The following is a 15,519-nucleotide window of genomic DNA, read 5'->3' as shown; positions in this document are numbered from 1 at the left end:
GACACAGTAGTGACACTGGCACATGGGTATAGCCAGAGGAGGGCTGGTTATAGAATCAGTGGTATCTGCATCAGTATAACAACACCCAACACTATACAATGACACAGTAGTGATACTGGCTCATGGGTATAGCCAGAGGAGGGCTGGTTATAGAATTAGTGGTATCTGCATTAGTATAATAACACCCAGCACTATATAAAGACACAGTAGTGACACTGGCTCGTGGGTATAGCCAGAAGGGGGCTGGTTATAGAATCAGTGGTATCTGTATCAGTATAATAACACCAAGCACTATACAAAGACACAGTAGTGACATTGGCTCATGGGTATAGCCAGAGGAGGGCTGGTTATAGGATCAGTGGTATCTGCATCAGTATAATAACACCAAGCACTATAAAATAATGTTGCTGGTTTTTTTTTTTTTTGGGGGGGGGGGGGGGTTCAGCCCGCTTTGCATCGCTGGCTCCAAAAAATTCAGTTTTAAAAATTTTGCCTCTAGTGGCGGTACTATAAAATAATGTTTTTTAATTTAAAATGTATCTTGGTGTCCTTCACTAAGGTCTGTACTTTGGAAAATGTCAGCCACGGCCTTTGTCTGTGCCTATCCCTGAACCAGATGTGGACTCCTTGCTCAATGTAATTAGAAAGATATGCATGCACCTCACTGACGAGGCCCACAGCAGGCCGATATGATCATCTTGGGTTGTCATGTTACTTGTTCAGAGTAGAATTTCCTGCTATTTTTGGGCTGAACTGACCTTGCTTGGCGGGATCAGACTGATGGTACTACAGGAAAGTTTTCCCCTGTGAAAAACACAATTTGGCTAAAAGAGGCTGCTCCTAGGTGGCAAATCGCCATAGAACAAGCTACTGAGCTGTTGTTTGTTCCTAGTGGAGCGCTTCTCTCTGTGTGATTAGATTTTAAATTTCTTGATATACCAGCGGCAGAGTATAAAATGTATGAGAAAGTGCTTCTTTATTTTTATATATGAAATCGCTGGTATTGCTCTTTGAAAACACAACCCATTAAATTGGGTTGAGCTTGCAAGGGAATCAGATCTCCTTATTTTATCACTTTCTGTACACACACAAATCCATTTTTTATATTATCTCTGTCTGTATACCAAAGCCCAATACTTAGAAAACAATTGACATATGAACATTACTCATCTCTCCTACTTCCCACTGGGAGTGTAATTTCTTCTTCTGGCTAAGTTAAAGGGATAGTCAACACCAGAATTATTGTTGTTTAAAAAAAAAAAAAAAAGATACACGTTTCACCTCTGTAATTACCTTGTACCTAAGATTCTGCTGACTGCCCCCTTATTTCAGTTCTTTTAACAGACTTGCATTTTAGCAATAGTCAATCAGTGCTCACACCTAAGTTACTTCACGTGCATGAGCTCAATGTTATCTATATGGAACACAACCTAATGCCCACTAGTGGTCAAAATGCATTCAGATTAGAGGCAGTCTTCAAGTCTAAAAAATTAGCATATTAACCTCCTAGGTTTAGCTTTCAACTAAGAATACTAAGAGAACAAAGCAAAATTGGTGATCAAAGTAAATTGGGAAGTTGCTTAAAATAACATGTCCTATTTAAATCATGAAAGTTTTTTTTGGACTTGACTGTCCCTTTAATACAGCTTTTTATAGCCTTTACTTAAGTCCCAAAAAAACTTTCACGATTCAGATAGAGAATGTAATTTTAAACAACTTTCTAATTTACTTTTATCACCAATTTTGCTTTGCTCTCTTAGTATTCTTAGTTGAAAGCTAAACCTAGGAGGTTCATATGCTAATTTCTTAAGACCTTGAATGCCGCCTCTAATCTAAATGCATTTTGACAGGTTTTTCACCACTAGAGGGTGTTAGTTCATGTGTTCTATATATATAACATTGAGCTCATGCATGTGAATTTACTGAGGAGTGAGCACTAATTGGTTAAAATGCAAGTCTGTCAAAGGACTGAAATAAGGGGGCAGTCTGCAGAGGCTTACATACAAGATAATTACAGAGGTAAACCTTGTATTATTATATTTAGAAAGTTTTAAAGATAGATAGAGTATACAAAATTTCGACAAATTAAGTATAAAGAAAAGGGATTGCAGCACTCTTTTTGAAAATAGTCTAATATGAATTTATTTCAGAATCAAAATCTAAAAAATGGCGGGAATCCAGCCCTATCAATGGGCAGTATACCTACACAACATAGACATACATAAAAAAAGGATGCAGAAAATCACATTTGACTGGCCAGTCTGGAACTATAATCTATTGGTAATGTGGTAAATAGATATATACAACCACACAAATATACACAACAAACAGTATTACATACTGCAGAGAAAATGTTATCCAACAGATTATAGCAATGTAGCAAAAAGTGTAACAAACATATGTTGCAACATTATAACAGTCCCCTTAGTAGATATAGAGGCGAAATAATGCATAGTGAAACTGTGCTAGCATAGTCATAATTCCATCTAATAATATTGCACCATTATATGGATGTACCAGTTCATCAGAATGACGACAAAGAAATTTAAAGTTCACTTTACCATTTCCACGGCAATGTCCGTCAGTCGGTATTGCTCTCCTTACCGATATGGGCTTTAGTGCTCCTAAGTGACGGATTGTTGTTGTCAGACCTTATGCGAATTTGTATTCCAACAGCCACGCTTAACTCAGCGTCTCCTCACCTCTCCTGGGCTGTATACCATCCAAGGCAAACAATTAGAAACAGATATGCACAGAACCAGGCCGTGCACTGCATCCGGGATAGCTTTCAGACTTCCACTTTTACTCCGGTTAGCTTTTTGCTTTTTGTTTCCGATCTGTGGTATCTTGCCTCCCTATTTCTCAGGGATACCTCCAAGGTGCTTGTAAATCGCTGCTAACTCCTCCCTTGCTTCTACCAGCTTTGAGGTTGTCAGCTGTATCTTGTTTCTAATCAGGAACCGACTCATGCAGGTAAACTGATACTCCTTAGTTGCGGTGCTCACTGATATGGTGCAACTTTACTTGGGGACTGTTTCTTAGGGTCAGTCAGTGTGACTTCTTTGGGAGCTTGCCAACGTACGTTTCACCCCTTGTTGCTCCAAACATATCGGGGCTTCCTCAGGGCTAAATTATTCAGGTACAGGTGCTCTTTTTAGTACCCTAAACCCTGCCTCCATTCATTACGTCATGGGAGGAGTGAGCAGCGATTTACAAGCACCTTGGAGGTATCCCTGAGAAATAGGGAGGCAAGACACCACAGATCGGAAACAAAAAGCGAAAAGCTAACCGGAGTAAAAGTGGAAGTCTGAAAGCTATCCCGGATGCAGTGCACGGCCTGTTTCTGTGCATATCTGTTTCTAATTGTTTGCCTTGGATGGTATACAGCCCAGGAGAGGTGAGGAGACGCTGAGTTAAGCGTGGCTGTTGGAATACAAATTCGCATAAGGTCTGACAACAACAATCCGTCACTTAGGAGCACTAAAGCCCATATCGGTAAGGAGAGCAATACCGACTGACGGACATTGCCGTGGAAATGGTAAAGTGAACTTTAAATTTCTTTGTCGTCATTCTGATGAACTGGTACATCCATATAATGGTGCAATATTATTAGATGGAATTATGACTATGCTAGCACAGTTTCACTATGCATAATTTCGCCTCTATATCTACTAAGGGGACTGTTATAATGTTGCAACATATGTTTGTTACACTTTTTGCTACATTGCTATAATCTGTTGGATAACATTTTCTCTGCAGTATGTAATACTGTTTGTTGTGTATATTTGTGTGGTTGTATATATCTATTTACCACAGTACCAATAGATTATAGTTCCAGACTGGCCAGTCAAATGTGATTTTCTGCATCCTTTTTTATGTATGTCTATGTTGTGTAGGTATACTGCCCATTGATAGGGCTGGATTCCGCCATTTTTTAGATTGTGATTCTGAAATAAATTCATATTAGACTATTTTCAAAAAGAGTGCTGCAATCCCTTTTCTTTATACTTAATTTGTCGAAATTTTGTATACTCTATCTTTAAAACTTTCTAAATATTTATTACTAGAGGGTCTGCACCATAAGATGTAACTACATCAATAGTAATTTGGTACCATGAAATGGTGAAATAATTAATCTCTCCCCATCATAACATTTTGTACTTGTATTATTATAACTGTGTTGGTTATGCAACATTGGGAAATGGGTAATTAAGGGATTATCTATCTTTTAAACAACAAACATTTTGGTGTTGACTGTCCCTGTAAGTATAGAAACATTTAGTACAGGTAGGGATAGCACAGGTAAAAGGAAATTTATGCTTACCTGATAAATGTATTTCTTTTACGATATGACGAGTCCACGGAATTCATCCTTACTTATGGGATCACGCCTCCTGGTCAGCAGGAAGTGGCAAAGAGCACCACAGCAGAGCTGTATATATATAGCTCCCCCCTTCCCTCCCCCTCCAGTCATTCGACCAAAGTTAGGAAGAGAAAGGAAAAGCCAAAGGTGCAGAGGTGACTGAAGTTTAACAAAAATAAATACCTGTCTTAAAAATGACAGGGTGGGCCGTGGACTCGTCATATCGTAAAAGAAATTAATTTATCATGTAAGCATAAATTTCCTTTTCTTTTACAAGATATGACGAGTCCACGGATTTCATCCTTACTTATGGGATACAATACCAAAGCTATAGGACACGGATGAAAGGGAGGGACAAGACAGGAACCTAAACAGAAGGCACCACTGCTTGGAGAACCTTTCTCCCAAAACCAGCCTCAGATGAAGCAAAAGTGTCAAATTTGGAAAAAGTGTGAAGAGACGACCAAGTTGCAGCCTTGCAAATCTGTTCAACAGAAGCATCATTTTTAAATGCCCATGAGGAAGCCACAGCCCTAGTGGAATGAGCCGTAATTCTTTCAGGAGGCTGCTGTCCAGCAGTCTCATATGCCAGACAGATAATACTCTTCAGCCAAAAAGAAAGAGAGGTAGCCGTAGCTTTCTGACCCCTACGCTTTCCAGAAAAAACAATAAATAAAGAAGATGATTGACGAAAATCTTTAGTCGCCTGCAAGTAAAACTTCAGGGCACGGACCACGTCCAAGTTATGCAACAAACGCTCCTTCTTAGAAGAAGGATTAGGACACAATGAAGGAACAACAATTTCCTGATTAATATTCTTAGTAGAAACAACCTTAGGAAGAAAACCAGGTTTGCTACGTAAAACCACCTTATCCGAATGGAAAATAAGATAAGGAGAGTCACATTGTAACGCTGAAAGCTCGGAAACTCTACGAGCAGAAGAAATAGCAACCAAAAATAAAACCTTCCAAGATAACAACTTAATATCTATGGAATGCATGGGTTCAAACGGAGCCCCTTGAAGAACATTAAGAACTAAATTCAAACTCCAGGGTGGAGCAATTGGTCTAAACACAGGCTTGATTCTGGTCAGAGCCTGACAAAAAGACTGAACGTCTGGAACATCTGCCAAACGCTTGTGTAATAAAATCGATAAAGCAGAAATTTGTCTCTTTAAGGAACTTGCTGATAACCCCTTCTCCAATCCTTCTTGGAGAAAAGATAAAATCCTGGGAATCCTAACTCTACTCCATGAGTAGCCCATGGATTCACACCAATACAGATATTAACGCCATATCTTATGGTAGATCTTTTTAGTGACAGGCTTACGTGCCTGAATCAAAGTATCAATAACCGAATCAGAGAACCCCCCCTTAGATAAAATCAAGCGTTCAATCTCCAGGCAGTCAGCTGTAGAGAAACTAGATTGGAATGTTGGAAGGGTCCCTGAATGAGAAGCTTCCACGGCGGCAGAGAGGACATGTCCACTAGATCGGCATACCAAGTCCTGCGAGGCCACGCAGGCGCGATGAGAATTACCGAAGCCCTCTCCTGCTTGATCCGTGCAATCACCCGGGGAAGGAGAGCAAATGGTGGAAACACATAAGCTAGGTTAAAGGCACTGCCAAGGCATCTATCAGTTCGGCCTGAGGATCCCTTGACCTGGATCCGTATCTTGGAAGCTTGGCATTCTGACGAGATGCCATCAGATCCAATTCTGGTCTGCCCCATCTGAGAATCAGAGTGGCAAAGACCTCCGGATGGAGTTCCCACTCCCCCGGATGAAACGTCTGCTTAAAAAGTCAGCTTCCCAGTTGTCCACTCCTGGGATGTAGATTGCTGACAGATAACAAGAGTGAGCCTCCGCCCATCAAATTATCTTGGATACTTCTGTCATCGCTAAGGAACTCCTTGTTCCTCCCTGATGATTGATGTAAGCCACAGTCGTGATGTTGTCCGACTGAAAACGGATGAATTTGGCCGAAGCCAACTGAGGCCAAGCCTGAAGCACATTGAATATTGCTCTCAATTCCAGAATATTGATTGGAAGTAGAGACTCTGACCGAGTCCACACACCCTGAGCCTTCAAGGAATTCCAGACTGCACCCCAACCTAGTAGACTGGCGTTCGTTGTCACTATCACCCATGAGGGTCTGCGGAAGCACGTCCCTTGGGACAGATGATCCGGCGACAACCACCAAAGAAGAGAGTCTCTTGTCTCCTGATCCAGATCTATCTGAGGAGACAAATTTGCATAATCTCCATTCCACTGCCTGAGCATGCTCAGTTGTAGCGGTCTGAGATGAAAATGAGCAAACGGAATGATGTCCATTGCTGACACCATCAATCCAATTACCTCCATGCACTGAGCCACTGATGGCCAAGGATTGGACTGAAGGGCTCGGCATGTATTCTATTAGAGTTCCCAAGAAGGGAACCATGGTGTGTGGAATTAATGAACTATTTTCTAGATTCACCTTCCACCCGTGAGTCCTCAGAAAGGACAGAACCATGTCTGTATGAGATTTTGTCAGATGGTAAGACGACACCTGGATCAGAATATCGTCTAGATATGGCGCCACTGCAATACCCCGTGGCCTGAGAACCACCAGAAGGGACTCTAGAACCTTCGTGAAGATCCTGGGTGCTGTGGCCAACCCAAAGGGAAGAGCCACAAACTGAAAATGTTAGTCCAGGAAGGCAAACCTTAGGAACTGATGATGATCCTTGTGGATAGGAATATGAAGATATGCATCCTTCAAGTCCACGGTAGTCATATATTGACCCTCCTGGATCAATGGTAGAATTGTTCGAATAGTCTCCATCTTGAAGGATGGGACTCTGAGAAACTTGTTTAGACTCTTGAGATCTAAAATGGGTCTGAACGTTTCCTCTTTTTTGGGAACCACGAAAAGATTTGTGGTTCTTAGGAGCAGCAGTGGGCTTCTTGGGTTGTTTACCTTTGTTCCAAGCCTGGTTGGGTCTCCAGACAGACTTGGCTTGAGCAAAATTTCCTTCCTGTTTAGCGGAAGAAGAAGCAGGGATTCCCTTCAAATTCCGAAAGGAACAAAAATTATTTTGTAAAGTTTTATTAATTTTTATAACTCCAGGCCCTTGCACCTTGCCACAGCTCTTCTGCGGCGCCTACCTTCCCCCAGATCACACTGATTCTGTCTAAGAAGCGCTCCTAAGTCTCTTCCTCCGCATACAAAGACAACTTAGGCCCCACCGGAGTCAAGGACCTTACTGCCGATCCGGATGAGTACTGAGTGTCTGAGCGTGCAAAATTAGGCCCCACCCACCGTGGGTGTAACTCGAGCCGTTCCAAGACCCGCATGGGCAGAAAAAACATGTCGGCTTCCCAACATAAAACGTTAAGCCATGTGCCCCTCTATATATACACTTGAATAATAAGCGCAACTTATTAAAAACTGCACTCTTACATGTCAGCTATAGTAAAATAACAACAATAGCCCCTAGGCAGCAAACCACATCTCCCAGCGTCAGCCCACACTGAATACACATAAGTGAAACATACTGATAAGTTATCACTATAAAGAGAATTCCAAGTACACCCTTTCCATACATATAGCGCATACTGAGTACCCCTCCCCAGGTGGGGAATAATGTCAGCCTGTTCTGATGTATCAAGTCTCCCCAGTAACAAATGACTGAACATACCTCAATGCTGCTTGTAGCATGACACGGTTCTCCACACTGAATATATTTCTTTACACTACCTTCAACAGCTCTGTGGAAACCAACAGGATCTTAGATAATGTTTGCTAAGATCATCAACATCAGGGCAGACAAATAAGCTCTGTCCACTCCTCTTATGGAATAAGTGATGGACGATTTCTCCCTGAGAAAAAATAGTACTCACTGGCACCATTTTAAAATAAAAAACTTCTTGATTGAAGAATCTAAACTAACACCTCACTTTACCTCTTCCTATCACTAACACAGGCAAAGAGAATGACTGGAGGGGAGGGAAGGGAGGAGCTATATATGCAGCTCTGCTGCTGTGCTCTTTGCCACTTCCTGCTGACCAGGAGGTGTAATCCCATAAGTAAGGATGAAATCCGTGGACTCGTCATATCTTGTAAAAGAAAAACAGCTATTTCAAATGCCAAAATAAAGGTAAACTGGCTATTTGTAAAAAATGTAATGCACCCCAGCAGGTAAATGGATCATTGAGAACAAATTAAAGGGGGCATTTTTTTAGGATACATTGTCCCTCACAATATTTAATGCCCCTATAATATTATAACCAAAAAGCAGTAGCTGAGAGCAGCTTTCACCAAACGTTCAGTCCATAGCCACACAGCAAGGCAGAGAGGCACAGTAATATTTAACCAGCTGCTGTTTTCATAGCATTGTGCCTGTCTGTTTTAATGTGGAACTCTGGATGATTATTATTATTTTTTTTTGTAAATCCCCAAGTTCCCCCCTTTAGTTATAAAGCGTAACCACTGCAACATCATAGCGGTATACAGTAAGATGTTGAAATTTCAAATGGCTCTGTGATGCGGACATATTAATGGCAATATTTGAATGGGATACCTTTAAAAAAAAAATAGCCGGTTGCTATACTAATCACACAATTAAAAACTGAGTCTTATGAGTATGCATAGAATAGAGTTACTAAAGATCTCAAATACACATAGAGTTTCCTACACAGACTTCTCAGTGTCTCAAACAATTGTGGCCAACACACTTGTGCTCCTGTAATTAAATCCCTTTAATCTGAACTGTGGTGAGTACTTGAATACTGCCGTTAAGAAATATTAGTGTATAAAATGTTTCCATGTTTATGATTGGTCATTAATCTCATGGCTTTGGAATCACTGGGGACCTAGTCTGATCTGTAATCTGTATACTAGTCTATTCGTAACTTCTCTGGAGAATTGTGAAAATCCTCATCACCCAACATGACCCTGATTCATTTGTTGTTCAACTCCATCCAAATGTTTTTGTCCTTGTTAATATCTTTATTAATATAAAAAAATATGATGTTGCTTTTTTTTGTTCTCCCACTTAGGCCACAATACATTAAATGTATTTAAAGGGACACTAAACCCAAATTTTTTATTTCATGATTCAGGTAGAGAATACAATTTTAAGTTATATTCCAATTTACTTCTATTTTCTAATTTGCTTAACTCTTTAGATATCTTTTTGAAGAAATAGCTATGCACATGGGTGAGCCAATCACACAAGACATCTGTGTGCAGCCACCAATCAGCAGCTACTGAGCCTATCTAGATATGATTTTCAGCATAGGATATCAAGAGAATGAAGCAAATTAGATAATAGAAGTAAATTAGAAAGTTGTTTAAAATGACATGCTCTTTCTAAATCATGGAAGAAAAAAATGTGGGTTCATGACCCTTTAAGAGTAAAATCTAAGCATTTTATATTATATGAATATAAGATATAGCAATGCTTTTAAACCGTGCTATATCTTATTATAAAATATGTATAATGAGATGATATAAATGTGTCTAATATTATTATATATACAGGGCTGAATATTTACACTAGTAAAGATCTGTAGCAGACAAGTAAGAAATTAGTCTTTTGCTAACCTAGAACACGGAGTTGACTAGTTACTTTTTCATAAACCTATCACTATAGTTGAGGGAAAAAGGTTAGTAGCCAGGAGACAAAATCCTAACAGCCTAGCCTGGGAATAGTGACAATTTCCAGGCCTGTATGTACATTTCTATATGTAATACTTCTCTGCTGTCACACACTTATTAAAATTGTAAAAGGCTGTTCATTTTATTTTGCCATTTCTGGGCCAGTTACGGTAGCACTTTACTGTAACGTTTGAGCCATTGCTCCTTTATCCATAGGTTTGCCAGAGTACATGTGAGGCTGGTATACTTTGGGGGAATTGGAATTAGCTGCTCTTCCAGCATTAATAGGAGGTCTACAAAGTGTCTGTATCGAAGTTTCATAGTTAAAAGTAAAATAAAAAATGGTCACGGATTACAAGTAAGAAGTAATAATTTCATAATCATATGAAAAAAACAAAAGCTTAGCACCTAAGCAAGAAAGTTACATTTATGTTTGTGTATATACATTATATACTTCCCAAAGAGATGAAATATCAGGTACGCCCGCATTTCCTAATGTGTACAAAGAGCTTTCATTAAGTTCATAAAACTAGACATTTCTACTCTTGGGTCAGCCAAATATTTTGGATTTTTATGAACCAGATGAGCAGCGTAGCTGTATATCTTAATATAGCATAAGTCCAAGGCTCTTAAATAATGCCCATAGAGTGAAAAAAACTAGAGAGGCACACATTATAGTATTCCCTTTTATGTAAGCCTCGGGTAACCAAAAGAAAGCTTCGGATTGCAAGCTTTTTTGGGCAATATGTCATTGTGCCTATTTTATTCTACTATGTACAGCGCAGAGTGCACCGCCAGTGTTATATAAGAAAAGGTACTGTTTTCATTAACTCTGCGCATATTGGAGTGTAGAGTATTCTACAATCTCTCAGTTCCATTAGTGTGAAATATAAAGGACAAGTTCATAGGATCGGAGGAACATCTAGATTAGTATTTGTGTCTTTAGATGTCAACCATGGTTGGTCTTCTCAGTTCCTTTCAAAAGCCAAAAAGAAGTGTTCTTCAGATTCTTGGAATCCGCTCTTTTGAAGATAAAGTTCTAAAATGTTGTTGGAGCTCATAGTTCCAGGCAGGACACACAATGTAATAACAGAACAACTAATCATGGTCAGAACTTCCCTTGCTTAAGTTTGTCTATGTGGTGGGAGAGCTTCAGGGCAGGCCCCAACTTTAGACCCATGTACTTCATCATCACGTCACTTCTCAGGAGAAGTAATGCTTTGCCATCTATTTCCTGTGACAGACAGAAAATACATATAAAAAGTAAAGGTCAAGTGACATTGGTGGCATTTAGCAAGTCTACAGGGACTTATATCTTGATTTTTAAACAACAAAAAATACAAGTGTAAAGGCTTAATTTCTATAAAGTACTCCAGTTTCTATAAAGTAATGTGCACCATGTTTGAACTAGTTTTCTATTTATCTATGTCTTCTGCTGAGAAAAATTAGGGACAGCTATAAATCAGGCAATTAAATAGAGTTTGTGAAAATCCGGTTTGGACACTCTCTTTTATTCTGTCCCTAAATGTTCTAAGCAGGAGAGCAAGATAACAGGAAACATCAGAAATGGTGGTTCCCGTTACTTTATAAACACTCAGTTGAATTTAGAACTCCAACAAATTTCAGAGTTAAATAACAAAAAAAGGACAAAAATACTGAAAGTATATTGCAAAGTTTTTTTTAACTACAGATATTTAAACATTTTATATTTCAATGTCATACTGTTTAATATAAGCGATATTAAACAGTATGAAATTTTAATATAAATTGTTTAACTATTAATTATGACAAATGGACTCTTGATGGACGTTATGTAAATTTTTTAAAATAATGTAATTAGGTAATATATAATCCTCTTTTTCTGCCTTATGGTTGTAAAACTCAGACTTACGTGTTTACGGAAAAGTTCAGCATGGGAACCAAGTTGGGGGTCAGCATCTCTAATAAACTGCATAACATCATCCATGTTCCATGAGGAAGGGTCACGTGGTCCCTGACGCCCATTCTGACACCTCTCTGACTCTAAAAGGAGGACCATTAGAAAATATATTTATGATAATCAGTATGGATGAATACAATTTTGACCCTGCTACCCTGATGGTGGAGATGGGTTGCAGCAGAATGTGTGTCCAATAATTCCTTTCAATGTCACCCTTTATTTAAAGAAAAATACCCTTTACTTACAGTATAGTTAAATAGACAGTGTAATGTGATTTTTCTCTCGCCTTTAAATGTGTCCACAATGATCCACTTTATCTGCTGGAGTTTATCAAACGGTTTACAAAAAGATCCTTCACCTTGATTTTGTCATTTGAAATAGCTATTCACCTATACTCAAAATTTCAACACTTAAAGGGACACTCAATCAAATTAAACTTTCATTATTCAGATAGAGCATGCCATTTTAAACAACTTTCCAATTTACTTCCATTAACTAAATGTGCGCAGTCTTTTTATATTTAAACTTTTAGAGTCACCAGTTCCTACTGAGCATGTGCAAGAATAAGTGTGTATGCATTTGTGAATGGCTGATGGCTGTCACATGGTACATGTATGCATTTGTGATTGGCTGATGGCTGTCACATGGTACAGGGGGAGTGGAAAAAGACATAACTTTTAAAATTGTCAGAAATAAAATCTACTACTCATTTGAAGTTCAGACTAAGTGCTATTGCATTGTCTTATTATCTTGCATTTGTTGATTATGCAAATCTACTGTGTTGACTGGTCCTTTAAAAAGGGACAGTCTAGTAATAATTAAACTTTCATGATTCGTATAGGGCATGTCCTTTTAAACAACTTTACATTTTATTTTCATCACAAAATGTGCTTTTTTTCCTCTTGGTATTCCTTGCTAACTAAACCTAGGTAGGCTCATATGCTAATCTCTAAGCGCTTGACAGTTTTTCGCAGCTTTTTCACAGCTAGACAGCGGTAGTTCATGTGTGCCATATAAAGATAACATTGTGCTCACTCCCATGGAGTTATGCATGAGTCAGCACTAATTGGCTAAAATGCAAGTTTGTCAAAAGAACTGAGATAAGGGGGCAGACTACAGATACAAGGTAATCACATATGTAAAAATTGTATTAAAGGGACAGTCAACACCCAACACATGATTCCATATCCTTAAAACCCAAGCGAAGATCCGCCTGCACCGCAACCCTTCTGTATTACCTATATCCTTGTCCTAGTAATCATTCACGATACATCATTTAATCTATGCCAAATATGGCTGCCAACTCCTCCCCCAGCTCTATACCATTTCAGGCTCGTCCATGTAGGTATTGATGACGCTCTTCATACATCATCGCACATGCGCATTTGTAAATAATTCAGATCGTACTCTGAAATCGGACTTGCAGCAGCTAATTCATGTGCTTGGTGTCAGCAACAATTGTGCAGAATAAAGTTCTGCTTTTTGGTTCCTATCGCATAGCGCATGCGCAAAACTGTGAACGAGCTTGAAGATTCTGGATTGAATGATGATTGGCTGATGGCTTGAAAGAGAAGGGAGATACGCAACGGTGGGGGGAGTTAGGCGGCCATATTTCTAGCAGATTAACGCTTGTATTGTAAAGTATTACTTGAAGAAGGATAGAGGTAATAGAGAAGGGAGGCGGTGCATGCAAATCTTCGTTTGGGTTTTAAAAATATGAAATCATGTTGTGTTGGGCGTTGACTGTCCCTTTAATATAACTGTTGATTATGCAAAACTGGGGAATGACTAATAAAGGGTTTATCTATCTTTTTAAACAAAAATTCTGGAGTAGACTGTCCCTTTAAGTGCTGAATATAGAAAACCTATGTAAACAAGAAGGTGAGGAAGAAAACACTCTACAAGTTGGTGGATAGGGAGACAGATACTAAAATGTTAATTTTCTAATGCTCTCACTGTGCATACTGAGATAAGGAGGAATTTGTGTAAATATAGAGATATACGCCACCATGGGCTGCTCTCCCTGCAAGCTCAGCCCATTAAAAACAGATATTTCATATACAAAACTGAACCCAGAGGAGCAATTTCCCATACATTTATACTCTGCAGCTGGTATAACAAATCATTGTATACAAATTATGGGGAAAACGATTTTACAGTACAGGGTCCCTTTAATAACTTCATTTTACAAAATGTCTTAATTTCCAGCCATGTCTAAACTTACTGGGCCTATGGCTCTTATCTGCCGTCAATATCTATGTTTCTATGTTACATAAGACTTAGAAAGTAATTAGAAAAAATATCACAAATCACATTTGCACAGGACATTTCACTTAAAGGGATATGACACCCAATTTTTTCCTTTTATGATTTAGATAGAGCATGCAATCTTAAACAACTTTCTTTTTACTTCTATGATCAAATTTTCTTCATTCTCTTGGTATCCTTGGCTGAAAAGCAGGGATTTATGCTTAGGAGCGAGCCCATTTCCAGAGCACTGTATGGCAGAAGTTTTGCAAGAATGTTATCCATTTGCAAGAGCACTTGATGGAAACACTATTTCCAGGTATCTCTTCAACACAGAATATCTTAGAAACAAAGCAAATTTGATAATATAAGTAACTTGGAAATATTTTTTTTCAGGTTTTATATCCCTTTAACACATCTGTTGATGTAAAGCTGACCGAAATGTCCTACGATATCTCTCTAGTTTCAACAGTTTCTATGATATTGTATGCAACCGATTCATTAGAAAAATGGAGAGAAGGCTTTTAGTGAAGCAGCTGCATAGAACACAGGATCTGGTAAAGCCAAAGAGGCTGGAAAGACTTCTTAGTGAATTTTGGCCAGTGTCATTCTGCTATAGGATGGACAGAGCATTATTCTTTGTGTGATCCATGCCACTATCCCTTGTGTACTCACCTCCAGAGCTGAGCCTGCGCACTGATCCCTGGGAAAGACTTGAGGTTTGATGGTGACTCCGATACACCGGAGACCGGTATTCCCTAGAGACTCTACCTGGACTAGGGGATGTAGGCGAGTCTGTGGGGCTTAGGCGCTGCTCCATAGACCCTGGGAGTCCAGCGTTTAACAGAAAGGTTTCCCCTATAAACAGGAATTAGGGATGTCAGGCCAACACACTAAAATAAATCACTTAAACTATATTTTCCATGTTCCTTGAAAAGTACAGTTTTACTAAATTAAATAGCTATTCAACTGCAATTTAGTTATTAAATAAAAAACAAAAGAAATGAGAAAGAATTCATGATTTACCTTCTGACGCATGACAATCATTCTTTGGTAGTTTAGGGCATAGAGGGGCATTGTATGGAGGTATTTCATGGATATATCTCTTGGAGGCTCTTCCTGGACCATTAATACTGCCCTCTGAGCTCCCCCTTTCTGCTGAAGAACAATAGAGACATAGACAACTTTATATGGACATAGTTGCTATTCCATTTGCTATAGTACCAAGTAATCACTGGTCTCTACTTTCTGTATCAACATCTTACCCAAGTGAGAAATAAATTATTTGTCTCTTTCTAATACTTTGGCTCCACAAAGATACAAATGCA

The 15,519-nt window shown here is 39.0% G+C and overlaps 1 protein-coding gene across 3 annotated transcripts in view; it reads right to left on the bottom strand.

Moving 5' to 3' along the window:
* Positions 1-10,364: 10,364 nt before the first annotated feature.
* Positions 10,365-15,519, bottom strand: part of SCMH1 (Scm polycomb group protein homolog 1) — a 70,667-nt gene continuing 65,512 nt past the window's right edge. For 2 of the 3 annotated variants that reach the window (XM_053707098.1, XM_053707097.1), the window contains 4 exons: positions 15,218-15,349; positions 14,867-15,049; positions 11,897-12,027; positions 10,365-11,239 (listed from right to left, as the gene is read on the bottom strand). In XM_053707098.1, the coding sequence (XP_053563073.1) occupies positions 11,114-11,239; positions 11,897-12,027; positions 14,867-15,049; positions 15,218-15,349 (572 nt within the window). In that variant the 3' untranslated portion in view covers positions 10,365-11,113. The remainder of the gene's footprint in view (positions 11,240-11,896; positions 12,028-14,866; positions 15,050-15,217; positions 15,350-15,519) is intronic. The other variant, XM_053707099.1, reaches the window with a different exon arrangement.

Source organism: Bombina bombina, chromosome 3, assembly GCF_027579735.1.
Source record: "Bombina bombina isolate aBomBom1 chromosome 3, aBomBom1.pri, whole genome shotgun sequence".
NCBI lineage: Eukaryota > Metazoa > Chordata > Amphibia > Anura > Bombinatoridae > Bombina > Bombina bombina.
Note: the sequence above shows the minus strand (reverse complement) of the source record. Positions and strands in the feature narration are given on the sequence as shown.